Below are 18245 nucleotides of genomic sequence, written 5' to 3'. Positions count from 1 at the left end.
TGAAATGTTATGTTACCTCCTGTACACTGATAGTTTACACATGTACACTTTGGAATGAACATTAATCAGGTATGAAGAAAAACAGATCCAGACCAGCCTAATGAAGCTCATCATTATTACCATTGGTAAGAAGCCATACAACGATGCCACAAATGGCCATGATATCAGTAATATTGCCTATCATCATCCTGCCAACACATCATAATAAATGGCCAAGATACATGTATATTAATATTGTGTATTATCCCCCTCACCTCCAGCGTACAGGTTGACTGTCTCCAGGATGTGCAGGGCCCTGATCTGTCTGCACACCACGTCCCTGGTGAACAGCTCAGGCTCCTCCTGACTGTTGGACTGTGGGAGGGAAGGGTCCAGACAGTCAGAACAAACAACGCATCAACCATGTTGTCATCACAGGACCACTTTGGGCTTGTGCCACAATAGCAGGGTGTTGATAGCTAGTATATGCATTTCTGAGTTTACATCCTTTGATGGTGACCAGACCACATCTTTCTATATCCCCAAACTGGCAGTAATCCAATAGAGGACTTACCCTGATACACCTGACAAAGTGAGGCTTGGCCATGACGATGGTCTTCAGCAGATTGTCCAGTCTGGTCTGGAAGTCTCTGGACAGGGTTCTCCTGCCCTCCCGTTGGCTGGAAGCAAACAAAATGAATGTGTCAATGCTGATAGACATTTCAAAAAGCTTGAAGTCATTCAAGAAGTTATCCTCAATATACTAATAGTAATGTGCTAATATTAATGCAGCACAGCACAAATTTTACTGTTAGCCTTTACACAAGCAGGCCATATGGATAATTCTGACATTTAAGGCATTATCATTCTCCAAGCCTTACCAGAATACTGAAAACATCACTTCCTTCCCAGTCATGATAAAAAGTACAAAATATCTCTGTTTCTATGACACCCCTTCAGCAGAATAGTTGAGAGTACAACAAGTCTTACCCATTTGATTCGGATGATATCGGTGGTGAAATGCGATGTGTCATGCCCTGAGGCCCATTCCCACCTGTGGAAAATAAATGGGTGTAATCAAGTTTAACTTTCGAGCCTTTTAGCTTCCACTGACATCATGTTTGGCATTATTGGTAAATTTGGTTCAATACATTGCAGGTGAACAGCACATTGAAACAATTACATGAATGTATACTGGAATAAAGGAATATTCTAGTGTAGTTAAAACCACCAGTGTCCCACCTTGTACTTTCAGCTCATTGGAGTAGAGATGGGTGACGAAGCCAAAGTTGCAGTTGTTTCTAGAGAAGATACAGATGATGTCGTCGGGGACAGTGTCGTTGTTGGTGTGGAGGAGGGAGGAGGCGTCGTAGGTGACAGGACCGGTGAAGTGTCTGATGGTGAAGCTGGAGGTGTCCGGACCCTCACACTCCGGCTGGGAGAAACTGGAACAATACAAACTTTTACTACAGGCAACTACAACATATCATCAACAAAAGCATATATTGTATTCATCACATGAAAGTACGTATATGCAATTTAGCAGAGATAAATACGATGCTAGCATCATAACTATACTAAAACAACAGGTCTAACCATTCATGACTGTTATGTTGTTCAACCACCCTCTGGAGATAGCCTTCCCATGATGCACTCTGGGTGTGTGCCCCCTCCTTGTCCAGCAGACTGAGCAGCCCCGTTCTCTGACAAGTGATGAGCTCGATACAGGGGGCGTTGTCCTGGCAGTCTATCTCCACATCACAGTACACACTCTCATCCCTGCAGGGATGGAGACAAACATGCACTCAGCAACAAATACACTTTACACTTGTTACAGTCCAAGGATTTTTGTGGATATCACGCATTTGGTCTCTGTAGATACCTTAGTACCGTGTAGATACCTTAGTACTCTGTAGTACCGTGTGAACTTAATAGTAGTGGTGGAGGTATGAACAGAGACAATTTTACTTCTGACATCCCAGATTTCATTACTTCTATTTCCATTGAAAGGCCTATTGGAAGTAAAGACCTAGCTGTTGTGTATGAGTAAGGCTGCTCACCTGGCACTCTGTTGTGTGGTCCTGAAGACATGTGTGCTGTAGAAATGCTGGAGGGTCTCAGCACACAGGTTCATACACAGCTGCTCAAACTGGTTTGACTGAAAGACGACACAAAATGAGGCTATCATTAGAGGAAGAATCATTGCCAACTATACCCTGGGAGCCATCCTCGTTGGTCGTCGCGGAGAGTTAGTGAACGCCGCGGGCCCTGGTTAGCCCGTCCCCGGCACACGCCCTCCCCGCCCTACGCTGGGCACCACATGCGGAAACCCTCTAGGCCGCGCGCTGATAGTAATTACGAAAAACCCCTAGGTCCTCCGACCCAACGTTGGGCCCGCGGCGACGAGGATGGCTCCCAGGGTATGCCAACTACTACTTCAAATATATTTTTATAAAACTTGAAAATCCAAAACTATTGCAATAGGCTTAGTAAAGTTCTGAGCTATCAAACTACCCTGTGACCCTGTCCCTTGCTTCACATGCAAATGACTAACAGTCACATACAAAAAGTAAGGAAGATGAGATGCCCAGTTCTTAACTTTTGTGTAAAGTAACTCTTCTCACCTCTGATGCTTCAAAGCCAAACATGTCGACAATCCCGATGACCCCTTCACTCATGGCATGCTGGGAACTCTCCGACCTGGCCGACTGGTGGAGGGACGTTTTAGATGTTGCAGGGGTCAGAGGTCGGTAGCTGTGATGACCGTTGGTCATGCCACTGTGGCCTGAGGAACAGAAATTGTGTGTCATCTACCAGATGGAAAACTTCATCATTAGCATGTTGAATTATTGGACAAATGTAGCTTGTATCCATTTCATGGTCTCAAGTCTCAAGGTACTGTAGCATGTGGGGGATAAGAATGCTTAACTTCTGATGGTTTGGCATGCGTTGGGTTCTTAAGTTTACTTCTTAAGTTCAAGTTCATTAATTACCTTTGTTTGGTACAGCCTTAACAGCTGTGTTTGAACTTGACCTTTGTAATCCCACCCATAATAATGCAACCAATTAGAACAGTGCTGACAGTCCCCAATCCTTCCAAACATTTACACAGCTAATGGAGGAAAGGGACCATATTTCAATAGAGAGAGACAGTTTTGTCCATGTTCTTTATGGAGTTGGACAGACAACTTTGGCAAGCTTATTCACAGCAGTCTGCCTTGATAAACAATATGGGAAGAAAAAGCTGACCTGAAAAGTAAACTTCCTACAGGAGATCCTCTAGCCTAAATCATGCTCCTGCCCACCTGACTGACTGGGCCTTTGAGAGAGCCAATTATCCCTGGCAGGGACAGATTGTGTAACACAGGCAGATCTCATCTATTTCAATCTACAACACAAGGGCAAAACCTATCAGTCTTTAATATAATGTGTCTATGTATTATGCCCTCATAGTCACCTGTTGGCCATTTTACTTCATCATCTGACTAAGTACTGGGGTCTGATGACAGTCTGGCTTGTTTAAAGGTTCATAAATCTTACTGTTTGGTCTGTTTCCATCTTTTCTGCCCCAGCTTCCCCCTCCAGTGAACTTTCAGTAAATCACCTTTATCCTCGTGTAAACTGATTATACAACAGCTTGCAAACCAGACATCAAAGTAAACGCAGCTCTGAAGCATCTTCTTCAAATACTTTAATTTCTGATATTGTACAAGATTCTGTAAACAGGATGTTCATGGCATTTACATGTGTACTAGAATTTCTTTCCAAAAAACAAGCCTGAATCATCAGTGAATAGCAATAAAGAATAGATTCTATTTGCACAGAAGAAGGAGGGCAAGGGCCCACTATACTTCTTGGTAGTTTGCCCAGACAGTTGACACACTTTTCTTTGCTTTCTTCTGACCTATAGTCTGGAGACTTTGCATCCACGACATGCTGGAACTGTGTGACATTTCTGGCAATGACCCCTCATCCATCTGTGTTGAGCTTTTGTGGTTACTTGTCAGTACCCATATAATAGGTGGTTATGGTCAACCCTTTCCTCTTTCCAAATGACATAAAAATTAACGATATACTAGTATTTCTACACCAGCTAGTAAATATATCAATAGCAACTGAAAGACTGTCCAAATTAACCTTTTAGGTAATGGTATTCCACCAGACTCTGACCGCTTCTCCATTGATGAGAACCAACATAGTATTTTTTCCTGGCCCTTGCCAGTGAGGGCATCACACAGACAGGGATGTGTGAATAACAAACTTGCCACATACCATGTGGCTGTCAGCTGAGGGGGGAGGGGTCAACTGGCAGGTTTAACAACAGACCAAACAGACAGATGGGGCATCATGACCCAGGTCTGGGCAGAGATGTGCACTGTTATTAATAGATGCCCTTAAGAAAACAGTCCTTCCATAGGAAATATTTTCAAAGCCATAAATATATTTAGTGGCTTCCTTGTCGACGTAAATCATTTAGACCAAGTTTCCAAACCCACACTCTTTGCCAAAAGAGCACAATGAACCCTGCAGACCCCCATCCACAGCCTAATGAGATGGTCCAGACAAGTTCAGCTGGTAGGCGGGCTGTGTAACAGGAACCACATGTGGGCTGCAGGCAGGCCTAAATAGGGGCCCCCAGTCTCTCTCAGCCAGACTGCTGTGGGGTCATCTGGAAACTACTAGTGGCATGCCCTGCTGGCATGCACTTCTAGTAACTTTCTATTCCTGCTGGATATAAAGCTTGGGAAAGCATCAGTTTACCAAGAATCCTCGTGTAGTTCTGTATCCTTGGACATGCCAAGCTGATGTGATAGACTCTTCTGAAAAAAGGTATGCTTTGATTCTTTTACCAATTTGCTCCAACATACTCTACTTGGTCTTGCTCGCTTTCATTCAAATTCATACATGTTGAAAGTGGAAAAAGCGCTCTGCAGCAACTTCACACTTCCTTTGTATGCTTTAAACTTGACTTCTGTGTAGTTGGTGCAGAATACTGCTTGTCCAAGTCTGCATGTACATTTGTACATTCCTCAGGCTAAGTTTGACATTTAGGATTTTAGTGACTGACTTCCCTTCAGTTTTACCAGCATCAGCACAAGCACAACTGGTGGGCAAAGCCAGCTGGCTTTTGACTCTGAGAGTTACTGATACTTATCAGTTTTCATCCATAGCCTGTTTCTTGTCACATTTCATCCAATGCATAGAATCTTCCTGCCTTTACCTCATCTGTCTTTTAATGAAGTGAAGGGGTCCTGAAGTGAAGATAAAGGTCATGACCTTTTCATCAGTAGACTGGTTTGATTAATGTCCAGTCATCAACCTAATGTTACACCTAAACAGTACTTCAAGCCGTATTGTGGTTAGTTGAACATGTAAACCTTGCAGGGGCCCCAAACATTCCAGAGCCCTGCATGGTCACTGTAGGTACAACAATCAGGGCAGTCCACAAAGAGTTGGGCAGTTCATCCCCTCTTGGGACTGACCTACATAACTAAGAAATTGGCCAAAAAAGACTGAGCTCACGGGGAACTGGACCTCCCCTGACCAGCTAATTGTGTTGAATTATTCAGCTTATGTTATTTTACTACAGTAGACCTCTATTTATTCAGCCCCAGATACGAGTCTGCTAAAGCCCCCTCCTGCTAAGGTCCTGCTGAAGAATAATGCTGCTACAAGCTATTATCACAGAATTATCCTATCAACAGCTGTGTTACCTCAATGTGGTAAAGCATCACCTCAGATATTACGATCATGTCCAGGACCTCTATCAACTAATCTAGTTCATGATTCAGATCAAGTAAGTTATAACATCCTTGCTCACCCTTGCTAAGACCAGTTGACTTGAGATCAGCAAGTTAAGACCATGTACAACTTTATAATAGTCAACTCTATGGGTTGATGATCTTTGTGATACTTATTATTCTGTACTTCACATCTTGCTGACAACCACAAGTTGACTGTTGATGGGTACTTGTAATTGATAGGCAGGGGCACTGGGCTAATTGCTGGGCCACTGAACCAGGTCAATTCTCCAACCCTCCTGAGTCCTATAGGAAAGGAAGCAGGGCATTTCTCCCATGGCAGTGGGCAGGCAAATATTCGTCTAGGTCAGCTGTCTGTGATGACTAACAAGGCACACTCCTCTGAACCGACACAGGATCTCAGATGCATCCATTTCCACATCAACATATTCGATAACGCTTTACCTTATACAATGACATAATATCCTGCTACACCAAAGTATGTGTCCTTGTATTCTACAGCTACCACCAGCACCAGTCCCACCATGACGTCCATCCTGTACACAATCCTGATCATACCAGCCTGCCTGGCGGTCAGCATCTATGGCCAGGGGTCATATTCTGGCCAGGGGAAACATTCAGGCCAAGGGAAACAGTCTGCGGAGGCGCCCGAGAGTGGGCAGTGTGTGAGGTGCTGCCCACAGGACAACCCACCAGGACCTCAGATCATCGCTCTGCCTCAACACATGGCATCAGAGAAGGGGGATAAAGGTGGGTACAAGGGTCTTGTCTATAGAGATCAAGGTCATTAAGCAACACCATTTAGTAACAAAACACTGCCATCTTGAGAGGGCATGCATTCATGAACAACAACAAATAAACATAACTTTCATTACTATATCGCCATCCCCATATCAGAATGTTCTTGACTCCCAGGATGTTTGATCATCAGATGTACAATGTGTAATCTTGTTTTACATTATGAGAAGGTTTAGAATGATATAGCTAGAGAATGATTCTCATCAGCGATTACCGGTATTCCATCTTAAGTGGCCATACACAGCCTTGAGATGTCTTGACTTTGCCGTTTGCCTGGGAAAGGGGAACCAGGGTTGCCAACTTACTCAAATTTGACCTCAAACCATCCTGGTCCTCTTCCTCCGAGTCAGTATCAGAGACATATCTGTTTCTCCAGTGTTTTGTACACATCTAAAAAAACTGGCAACCCTGTTTCCCCCCAGGTGACCCCGGCTGGCCTGGTCCTGTGGGTGTGAGGGGACCGACTGGGAGCCATGGACCGCCTGGCCTGGAGGGAGCTAGAGGACCAAGAGGAGCGCCAGCCCCAAACGCTACTCGACCTCAGGCAGCCTTCTCTGCACTACGGGCATCTCCTATGTTTGGGGATCACAAATTCCAAACCATCACCTTTGAACACCAGTTTGTCAACATAGACCAGCACTTTAACAACGACACAGGCGTGTTTTACTGCATGATCCCCGGCATCTACCATTTTTCCTACACTGTGCACACGTACAATGGCTATGAATCGTACGTACACCTGATGAAGAATGAGGACAAGCAAGTGATGAACTTTAGTCAGTCCAGTGGACGCAGCATCATGCAGACACAATTTGCACTGCTCCCGCTGGACAAAGGAGACCGTGTGTGGCTCCGACTGGCTGGCAGGAATACAACTGCCATCTTCAGTGACAGCAAAGACTTCTACATCACCTTTAATGGGTACCTGGCAGTGCCTCAGGACTATGAACTCAGCAATATCATACCACAGAAGACTGAACCTGACAAAGTTGATGTACTTGATTAAGAGCTACATTTTTGTACTGCATATGAACACCAAATCTACAGTTCTACCATTGCACATTGTACCTGCTTTGATAAGTGTAAAAACTAAAGAATGGCAAATTTCATAGTTTTGTGAAATGGACCAGAAACTTGAAAGTAAAGACTCAAGTACATGTTGTCATAATTCAACTTCTAAAAAGCTGAATTTCCGAAGGACCAGAAGACTGAGAGTCACATACATACATAGGGTTTCAAAAATTGTGTGGTGTTTTACAGGTATGGAATAAAAACAATAAACACTGGTTTGAAAATTTGCTCATGTATATGAATGTGATTTTACAGCATTTTGATTTTTCCATTGAAAAGACAGTAGACTAGAAGCAAGTTTTTGTTGAGCTCAGGAGTGACAAGTCATTGAATGCAATACATGCCAATTATTAAGTGCAACTGCATACGTGCAAAGCTTCTGTGCTATGCCAAGCAGGGTCATACCAGTTGATTTGTCAGATAACAGCCCATAACCTTGGCCAAAGGTTCAACCAGGGCCGTGATCTTGACTGACGCACACTGTGATTGGGGGTAGGTGAAGTACCAAGTAGAAGTCTGAATACCAGGTGTATGTGGTTACCAATCCTTGACCTTATACTTAGCTTCTTTAGACCTTCACATTTTATTGATGGTTCTTTTTACCACTGATGGAAGCCCGGCTGGTGGTCATTTACTGCAAGGTTACTTGCCATCTTTCTTCCAACAACCTGCCATGAAACTGTGGGAGAAATAAACTGGTTAACCATTACCAAAGAGGATCTCTCATTGGTATGTCTCCAACACAGCAACAGAAAGCATGTAGCATATAGGGTCTAAGACTCTGAGTACTACAGTACATGTATATACAAATCCAATCTTAGTGTGAAGTCAAACTGTCTGACCATCTGACAGTAAGTTTGACTTTGCGCTAGGTTGGATTTGTACAAACATGTAGTAAAACTCTATTATCTTAATGATGACAGCCATGACAGATTCATTTCATTGTATTGAATATTTCACGAACATTAAATACATTTTCAGTTTGAACTTGATTTTCTTTGGCCATTTGCACAAATTAAAGCCTTATGTCTCACTTCCTTACTAAGACCTAGAAAGGCATGTGATAAGGAAAGCTCAAGGTTGTTCCAAGTTCCAAAGTCCTCATTGGGCATCAGCCCAACAGTGTGAAGCAGACCAGCAAACTATTTTCCAATTTCTGTGAGTTGATCATGATGAGCATTAAGGTAGCAGCTGGAGACAGACTTTGAGCCAAGATATCTGCTTCCTTCCTGTGGTGTTAGACAACCCGCTCATGATCTTTAAGGGCTAGACATTCTGACAGTTGGAATTAACTTAGAAGTAAAATTGGTAATGTGATAATAGAAACCTTCTGAGTCTTTTCTCTGGTGAACTTTGTTTCTCCCCATGAACTTCTAGCTGAAGGCCACTGCCTGCAATCTGAGACAGGAACTGAAATTCTACAGAATAAATCTCTTTCCAAAGTGCTTGGTAGGGTATTTGATTATCAAGTGACTTAGTGACATTGTCTGTAGGAAGCATTTGGGACATTAACTACAGACCTGACTATTCAGGTGATATCACAGGAAAATCTTTCTAGGTGTTTTGCATATGAATTGTATCCGCTTGGACTTCCATTGATGCTTGCACAATATTTCTCTTTACAGGAGATCGTGGCTTCCCTGGTAGAACGGGGAAGATGGGACCAAAAGGACACAAGGGTGTTGCTGGACCTCCCGGGCCCAAGGGAGTCGAGGGCCCTCCTGGTCCACCTGAGAAACTCCAGGCATCAGCCTTCTCTGTCATCCGCAGCAAACCCATGGAGGGGACCAAGTATTACCAGGTGGTCATGTACGACAAAGTGTTGGTCAACACTGGAGAACACTTCAACTTGTACACAGGGAAGTTCTACTGTGTTATCGCTGGTATCTACTACTTCTCTGCCACAGTCCACAGCTACAACAGCCGGACAACCTACCTACATCTGATGAAGAACAACCAGCCACAGGTCATCCTGTTTGCCCAGGAGGGTGACCGCAGCATCATGCAGTCCCAGACCGTCATGTTGGAGCTGATAGTGGGGGACCAGGTGTGGATGAGGATGGACTATGGAGACCATCTCGCCATATTTGGTGATGAGGAGGATGCCTACATCACCTTCAGTGGACATTTAGTTTTCCCCACATATAACATGTGATATGTAATATGTGTATATTGTAAGAATGAATACAGTATCCTGAAATTTTTTTAATGCAAGAAACCTGATTTTTTTCCCTTTACATATGTCAACCACATGGTAGACTTCTGTTATGACTACAAATCTAATCTGAGACTTAGAATCTATCCAAAAGGATGTATGATGTTCATGTGCCAAGGCAGTATGATGTTTAAGTGCCAAAAATGTAGGCACAATGTTTATATCATATTTCACAGAAGGAGACAGTTCCAACAGACCATTTCCCAACTGGCTTTTGTATGGTTCTAAATATGACACAGAGGGTGAAGTTATAATAAATATTTTGAAATGTTGCTTGAGAGATTTACAGCTCTTCTCTCTTCAAAGCCTTTGTGGTCTTAGATAGTGCGTCATTGGGAAACAGAATCTGATGTACAGTGTATACAAAGAGCTAGAATCAGTTGATACAAGTGTCAGTGTAAATTTTGTTACTCTTGGCTACTCAGTGACACACACTTAACAGGTTGCAGGCCCACAGTATTTTATCACAAGAGGTTTCCATTTACTGTAGGCGACAGAAAAAAATCCCGTCTGAAACTACAACAGTATGGAGCTACAAAACTGAACCAAACCCAGGTACCACCTACCCTAACTACCTACTGTCTTCTCATTTAGGTCATACTGCACTCCCATCAGATCATCTGAAACCCTTTCATGTATATTTTAGACAACTAAGTAAGCACAACTGTTACATATTTTCTAGATTCAAACATAACCAGATGGAAGTATTTGGAAGACATCTGGAGAAATATGGGCGAGCTGATGAAAGGAAATGAGTCAACACTTGGTAATAGAAGACTTTCTAACTCTTTCGAGGGTATGCCTGACCCTAACATGTATAGACTCAAGTACTCCAGACAGGATATGCGTGCTGTAGGTATGTCTCTGGACACATCACTTCTGACCTCCATCAAACAGAAACAGCTGTCACCATCATGTGCCTCACTGGGCCATCACCAAGTGAAACTCACTCAATGTTTGAAGATGGAGTCTGTGATCCTTTCATCACTAAATACTACTCAACACTTTTCTACACCTGGATGCTTTATGACACAATCATGATAAAATGTACCACATTAGATTCCAGACTAATAGTATTGCAAGGGTTATACCAAAAAACTGACATGGACACTTTTGTTAAGACAGGCATACCTTGTCTGGAAACTTGGACAAACTAAAGTGGAATTTCTTATTTTCCAAGTAGGCGTCTTTGGGGGCGGAAATTCCAGTTCCAGACAGCATGTCTGACCATGTCTGGGTCTGAACCACAGACAGACAAATCCTATCAAGTGAGTTTCCCCACTAATGAAATCTTGAACCAGAACCAATCAGTTTCCTAGAAAGGTACCAATTACTTCAACAACTTCTTTGCATTTCCCTTGTGTAAAATTTATTCTACACATATTAAAGGTGATGAATATGAAAATTCGATCACAACCAGGATGTGCAACAGGTTTGCAAAATGTTATCTTCTATAAACTGTTCCTTTTGCACAACGTCTGAGTGACAGTTAGGACTCACCGTTCTGTACTGACTCACTGCTGTCACTGCTGTTGGTTCCTGAGTTGGAAGCAGGTCTCCTCACACTGTTGGCACGGCGCACAATGGCATTCAGGGTTCGTGAGTACAGGGCTTTGGCCAGCGCATCCCGGATCTGGTTAGCCTGGATAGAAAGAATAATTTTTTTTTCTCTATGTAAACATTTTGATACTGTTAATCAAAACTGCTTTCTTTAGGAGAGTTATTCATATTTGTAACAATAAAATATGCTAAATTGTTGTTGACAGAGCCACCTGCACATTGATGCTAAGTCTGTACTAAAGACAAAGATTACAGTACTGATACTTCCATCCTTTCTGTACATATACATGTACATGTAATCAGTTTTTAAGTCAAGAATGCAATGACTGGATTCTAGTAGTGGTTTACACAAACTGATGGAGAAGTAACATGCACAAAAGAGGCAACGTTTTTTTCAACAGTTGGAGAGCATGTGAGAAGTGACTTACAGTTGCAGCATCAGCCAGTGATTTGAAGACCTGTCCTCTGACGTTGTGTGTTCTGGTGGTCAGGCCTCTGTACAGGGACACACCCGACACTCCTAACAGGGCAGCAACTGACTTGATTTCTGCAAGACAAAAAGTAAACTCATTACTCATTCCAGAAGCATGAAGTGTTTGAACAGTCAGAAAACAATCTTCTACATGTAGCAACAGAAAATCTTGTTCATGGTGAGTTTCAGTCATCATCACCATCTGTATACTATGTTCTGTATCTACAGTCATATCTCACCATTATTCCCCTGCACATCCAGTTCCAGTCCATCTCCCTCAACAAACTCGATGTTACCCAGCAGGAGGACTGCTGCCAGCACCCTCATCACATCAGCAAACGGGATACCTAACACTGACAGGGAGCTCTGCAAGTCAGGACAGATGATAGGTTAGAACAATGTTATCAACAAGACAACCAGCAGCATGTTAGAGTGTTATCTTCACTGGTCAAGCTTCAATACAACCAAGCAATTTTTTGTAGAATATTATTCAATACTGTGCATTACTAAATCTTATACAAACTATTTTAGCTCTAGTGATGGCAAAGTCAGGTATAGCAGTCGTCCTCTATTGAGGCAAAGCATAATGTGATAAAGAGATGGTGGAAAAAAGATTGCGAAAGAAAGACATTCTCCCAAACTCACCCTCCAGGCCTCGAATCTGTATCTGTCTTCCATGTCATCACACAGGAGAAAGATTGCGAAAGAAAGACATTCTCCCAAACTCACCCTCCAGGCCTCAAATCTGTATCTGTCTTCCATGTCATCACACAGGAGCTGCCCGCAGCTCAGGTACTTCAGGTTGTAGGCAGAGTAGCCCTGCAGGTGGAGTTTTACTGGAAGAGAGACACAGTCTGGTGAGACATTTCTGAACAGTACAGAAGGGCCCCCTAGTGCACATAGAAGGTACTACATGTACATGTACATGTTCAGATTCGTGCTGTAAGAAATTGTGACCATTTGACCATTTTGTAGATCTTTTGTAGATCATAATCACCTTCCCGATTCCGAATAATATATAAGATCACTGAAATTATACTGACATATGCACATACAGTGCATAGGTATTGTATTACTATGGCAGCAGCCATTACCAGAGCACGCTCACCTCTCTCCTCGGGTGTTAGACCAGCTAACATCTGGTAGAAGATGTGAAAGTTCTTCTCATGTCTGGCAGGGTGAACAACTCTGGACTGGAAAACAAGAGTGTTCAGCCACATCAGATTCTGTGCCAATTATGCTGACATTCCTATTCCATATTCAATCAGCTGAGTGCCATTTCGCTTTTCTGAACAATACAAGATTCAAGGATGTTTACAATACAGTGGTTTCAATATCTGACATTTAGCCTCATACTGGTGTAATGTTACCTACTGCAGGTGTGCACCCCTTTAGGCCCTGGAGCATTCATTCTCTTTCTGACATTCTGCATATCTTATAACTAGGTCATCTAACATGGGTGTGTAGGTCTTCAAATCGTGTGTCACAAATCTGAACGGCATGTTGTTGACATTAGTTTGTTACAGTAGAATAGTCTGCAATTTGACCTGAGGTATCTTTGTTCTGTACTTTTGACATGTTGCTCAAAATCTACTTCATCTGCATGACCCTGTATGTAATATGACCTGACAGGACAATATACAGCGCCTGCAGCTAATAAACTGATCGGTTTGGTTTTCAACTGAATACCTGCCCCAGGCGCTTCAGTATTGAGGGCAATCAGAAGTGACTAATTTGAAACTAATAAGGTGGAATGGACCAAATATCAAAGAATGGCAAACTCAAATTGTTAGAGGGTAGATATGGAAATATGATATACCAGGACCCGCCATAGGTTTCAATGCAAGCCGATATTTCTTTTATTATAAGCCTGAAGTAAAGGTTGCTATAACCACAGATTTCACATGGGACAAAGGAAAGGTCCAAGAAAAAAAGATGGATACTTTTAGAAGGATTTTCAGATTCTTCAGTTCTGTGTATTTCACACACATGTACTTCAATGTAAAATACACAGTAAGTTTAAAACACAGCAGTGACATTTGAAAAATGAACCTGCATCATTATTTCTTTCACCTTACAAAGGCTGACTCAAAAGGGAGCAAAACTAGTTCATCAGAAAATTGTTCCAAAATGTCACAACTTCTTTATCGGCCTCCAAGTGTCAGCTAGTTCACTCTGTATCAATATAGCACAATGGACTGGGTGAAGGGTGGGATTAAAGTTGTCAGCCAACGTCAATTTGTAAAAATCTGATATTTGCTAGAGGACAGGTAAAATATTACACGACAATGTGACTTTTCAATAGGTGATGACAGGGGATTAGCAGTGTCAACCTCCACATGATGCATCTGGTCTTCAGGGTAATTTGGGTGAAACAAACGTGTTTGACAAGCTATATCCTCCATTGTCCATCCAACATTGCTGAGTCCTCAGAGTCATTTATGAAAATTGCAAATTCCCATAGTTAGAAAAGAAGATAATAAAGGTAAAGGTCAGGATTGCTAAAAATACATGTAGGTGAGCAACATCAGGGACACTAATAAGGATGGAAGGACCTGGGAGTTTCATCCCCTTACCATACAGGTTACATGCTGAGTCATGTTTGTATGGGCTGAAAAACCGTTCTTTAATACCAAGTATTACCCATTTAATCTATAATATTTACTTCTGAAAAATATTGAGTAACCATCCTACTATACCATGTTAATCAGTCTGTGCAAAAGCCCACCATCACTTTCTATTTAGAAAATTTCCAATCAAACTCCTCAGTGCAGTACCTCCTCAGTACAGTACCTACTCATGAAAACATTTAACCTTCCCCACATCCTGAAATGAAGGACAGTATTGACTAATGATAGAGTATATGGTTCTGCCTAATCCCTGGCCAGCGGGTCTGCGTGAGGGTAGTAATCAGATAATGAAGGAGATTATCTACATATTGGAGGAGGTTTTTCTGATGCTTTTGTTTCTACTGCTGCATAATGCATAGAGTCAATGTTGATATCAAGAGTAATTCAGTCAGTAGATGTTTGTCTGGTAGTATACGTAGATGCCATGTGTTCCTATCTAGAACATCAAGCAAATTGCTATTGGGAATAATACTTTTTATGCACAAGGACCAGCACAGAAGATAGTAATTATGATCTTTATCATGTACTTCATTGCTGTAATGATACTACCAAAGAGTTGCATTGTAGCTGATTTTCAAGGACTCTGTGAAGCTTTTACTAGACGGTGCTTGGTCCATATACTGAGGGATACCTCTCAAAAATATAGTCACTACATGTAAAACTATCATAGCATTGGCAGGAATATAATTCAAAACTCCAGTTTTGTGCATGCTGCCTAGTTTGTGACACAAAGGCTTACTAAAACAGTTTGTGTAAGTTGACCTAGCCCAGAGTTTCACCTGAGAATGTATAGATAAGATAAGCCCCCACTATCCTGGTACCTGTTGGGTCTGGTAGATGTTCTAATTCCACCCCCTACCTGGTATGGGATAAAGATCTCCCCATGCCTGGTGCCTCTGTAATCCTTGTTGATTTTTCTCCCCTTTGTCTGTCTATGTCTGATGTAAGCAGAACTGGAGACAAATCCCTGTCTGCCTCTTAGTTGCTGTTCAAACTTACATTTGCAGCAATGCCAGTGTTCCATTAGTAATTTGGTAGGGATGGGGAAACCTGCTAGACTTAGAGTTGACATTTACATATGATTACCTGATCAATAAAGTAGCAGTGAATCTTGGTCCTGTAGATGGCTCCATCGATTACATGCACTTCAATGAAATGACCCTGTGCATGGGAAAATAGGAACTCCGTCAGTCAGTATTCCATGTATTTTCCCCTGTGGCTTAACATATCTGGATACCTTCTTTGTTGTTACTATACAAAACACTGCTGCAGAATCAAACAATATAATCAATATCCTACAGGTACTAGTAGTTGGTGAAGATGATTCATATTTATTGTTCTCTGTGTAATAATGTACTTTTAAATCAAGATCTAGATGTACACAATGATATAATAATTCATGTAACTTACCATTCTACTGGACTCACTATTGGTGGCAGTTTTGGCACTTCCTATGGAGCGTAAGACAGTGAAGGCTGCAGACAGGTGCTGTAAGGCAAGCAAGATCAGTATTTCTAACAAAATTGTGTGGAAAAAATCATTATCAGTTTTAAAGTAAAAACAAAATAGACTGAAGATACATGTGTATAGCACCTGTAGAAACAGCTATGATTTGGCTACCACTGTGGACATGCAGCTGTAGTGTACACAATATCTCCAAATTTATTTGTTTCCAAAGATGCTGTCTTATTTTCTGTAAACCTTTTCATCATTCCAGACAGATTGTGTAGAAATGTTTTTGTAAGTTGTAAAAGTAGTTTTAACAGCCATTTATTTCCAACCTGTTGGAACAACCCTGGCCCCACCCCAGCACTTTGCCTAGCATTATTCCTCTCCACTCCACAAAGAACTACTTCTGGGGTATAATCTTCCTCACAAAGAGTGTGAATAGTATGGTGTTTGTTGAAAAGATTACAAACTTCTTTGCTTTTGCAAGAAATGCCCCACCTCAAGACATTTTCAGGTGAGCTTCCACTATAATGGTTCTCTCATCATGCCATTTGCATTTGGGAGGTATAATTCTGTACTGCTACACTCTCACAAGTATTGAGCTTTGGAAGGCACTATGCAGAAAACCAATTGACATCTTCATAATGAGAAGAAGAAGACATCAGGTGGGCAGAGTAATTACCTCAGCCTCCAGAGAGGAAATTAGAGCCAGAAAGTGGCTTAGCAGGAAATCAACAGTAGGAAGGGACAAACACACTTTTGATATGTGAAAGGGGACAGTAGCAGGAAACTGAAGGATGCACAAGGGAGAAGATTGAATGGATCTGTAAGAATCATGGTGGGTGGGAGATGTTCAGTGCAGGGATATTGCACCTTTTACACAGTCCCAAAACAATCCTTCCTGGTCCATCACATAAAGTCAAATGACAGTTATAAACACTGAAGTGGGACTATCAGCCTACCTATTGCTTCAGACTCAGAGCATTGTCATTTCAATTATAGTCCAAACTTCAGAAGTCTGGGGTATTGATGACAAAAGGAGGAGTGTTTTTACCTTGAATGCATCTGTCTCAGGCCCTCCTCCTGCCACATCAAACAGTTGTCTCAGCAGTAGCTGTGAGCAGTATGTCTTCCCACTGCCATTCTCACCACTATTGGGGAAACAAAAATACAACAATTAACACTAAACACTAGTAGTTAGGCATAATAGCCTACCAGGGCTATAGTTGGCTGAGTGGAAAAAAAAAACGGTGTTGGGTCTCTAGCATTTTAAATGTCGGTAACTGACAAAAAAGTACAGGTTGGTACATATATTATCTTATAGTCTAAAATAAATTTCAAACATACTAATTCTACTGTCTGCTTGTAGCTAAACTTGTACATGTGAGCTTGATATTCTAATGTCCCACCTGAAGATGACGACCTGTGAGTGGCCAGTCTCCAGCTGCTGTTTAACAGTGTCCTTCGCCACCCTGTGCAGAGGTTGGTGTCTGCGGGGGTCGGCGTGTAGTGCAACATCAGGAAAGCTACAGTTGTAGGGGTTTGCCAGCACAGTGATAGGTCCTATGTTGGTCTGCAACAGGATTTGAAGATGTATTTTGAAACTGACATACATTCTTCATACATGTATATAATAAATAACATTAGCCTTTACTTCAATGAAAAGTTTTAAAGATTTATACCAGTAATAAAATGAGAATCATTCTAATCCTCAAACATTTTAACCTTCATCTACCTTACTCAAGTAATATTAGTAATGTTTGTAACTGGTAAGCATTAAGCGGTAAGTACGGTAATGTTTGCAGAAAATTCAAACAGTGCCATTGAAATTTGAATTGATGTAAAAACTGTCATTTCAGAGTGCAGACATCCTAATTAGACCCCATCTTGTCACATGGCCATCTCCAGTATGGCATTCTGGAATTTCATTTATGACCTTAAAACTTTTATGTAGTTTTTATTGCAGTATGATGACAGAAAGTGGGATGCGGGACGTCTTTATTTGCTTGTAATGTCAGTTATCTTTGCTGTTGTTACGCAATAAAGTGCAAGATGAGTGCCCACTATGCTACAGTACCAATGCATGTTGCATAATTCAAGACCAATCTTGCAACATTCCTGGAATATAAGTAGTAGTTAATGTGACTGAATTATAAAGCCAGAATTCCAGCATAACAGCAATATAACAGATCTAGAAACATACAGTAATGGAATGCTGAGTTGTTATCAAGATTGACCAAAGGAATTCCACTGTGTCCTGGGAAAGAACTGATAATAATACCAACATTTGGTAATTACTAGAGAGCACT

General features: G+C 41.8%; 2 protein-coding genes across 3 annotated transcripts in view; one reads left to right on the top strand and one right to left on the bottom strand.

Moving 5' to 3' along the window:
• The window catches only part of LOC109485931 (unconventional myosin-IXa-like), a 65734-nt gene that overhangs the window by 2208 nt on the left and 45281 nt on the right, over nucleotides 1-18245 (bottom strand). Inside the window, exons 5-20 of the mRNA XM_019789637.1 lie at nucleotides 17346-17509; nucleotides 16991-17087; nucleotides 15898-15975; nucleotides 15574-15648; nucleotides 12966-13050; nucleotides 12587-12693; nucleotides 12097-12223; nucleotides 11814-11932; nucleotides 11326-11467; nucleotides 2604-2764; nucleotides 2040-2137; nucleotides 1576-1758; nucleotides 1222-1424; nucleotides 970-1033; nucleotides 554-659; nucleotides 255-354 (exon numbers count right to left, since the gene is read on the bottom strand). Of these exons, the coding sequence (XP_019645196.1) occupies nucleotides 255-354; nucleotides 554-659; nucleotides 970-1033; nucleotides 1222-1424; nucleotides 1576-1758; nucleotides 2040-2137; nucleotides 2604-2764; nucleotides 11326-11467; nucleotides 11814-11932; nucleotides 12097-12223; nucleotides 12587-12693; nucleotides 12966-13050; nucleotides 15574-15648; nucleotides 15898-15975; nucleotides 16991-17087; nucleotides 17346-17509 (1909 nt within the window). The remainder of the gene's footprint in view (nucleotides 1-254; nucleotides 355-553; nucleotides 660-969; nucleotides 1034-1221; nucleotides 1425-1575; nucleotides 1759-2039; nucleotides 2138-2603; nucleotides 2765-11325; nucleotides 11468-11813; nucleotides 11933-12096; nucleotides 12224-12586; nucleotides 12694-12965; nucleotides 13051-15573; nucleotides 15649-15897; nucleotides 15976-16990; nucleotides 17088-17345; nucleotides 17510-18245) is intronic.
• LOC109485421 (complement C1q tumor necrosis factor-related protein 1-like) lies at nucleotides 4527-10097 on the top strand. 2 transcript variants are annotated; one of them, XM_019789027.1, is made up of 3 exons: nucleotides 4527-4809; nucleotides 6243-6491; nucleotides 6962-8335. In XM_019789027.1, the coding sequence occupies exons 2-3, from the start codon at nucleotides 6266-6268 to the stop codon at nucleotides 7543-7545; spliced, it is 810 nt and encodes a 269-aa protein (XP_019644586.1). In that variant the 5' UTR covers nucleotides 4527-4809; nucleotides 6243-6265; the 3' UTR covers nucleotides 7546-8335. The 2 variants fall into 2 exon arrangements, with proteins under 2 accessions (XP_019644586.1, XP_019644595.1); XM_019789036.1 differs by lacking the exon at nucleotides 6962-8335 and adding an exon at nucleotides 9236-10097 and having other exon boundaries at nucleotides 4535-4809.

This window comes from Branchiostoma belcheri, unplaced genomic scaffold (genome assembly GCF_001625305.1).
Source record: "Branchiostoma belcheri isolate BF01 breed outbred unplaced genomic scaffold, Haploidv18h27 scaffold11, whole genome shotgun sequence".
Classification (NCBI taxonomy): Eukaryota; Metazoa; Chordata; class Leptocardii; order Amphioxiformes; family Branchiostomatidae; genus Branchiostoma; species Branchiostoma belcheri.
The sequence above is the reverse complement of the archived record's forward strand: the minus strand, read 5'-3'. Positions and strand labels throughout refer to the sequence as shown.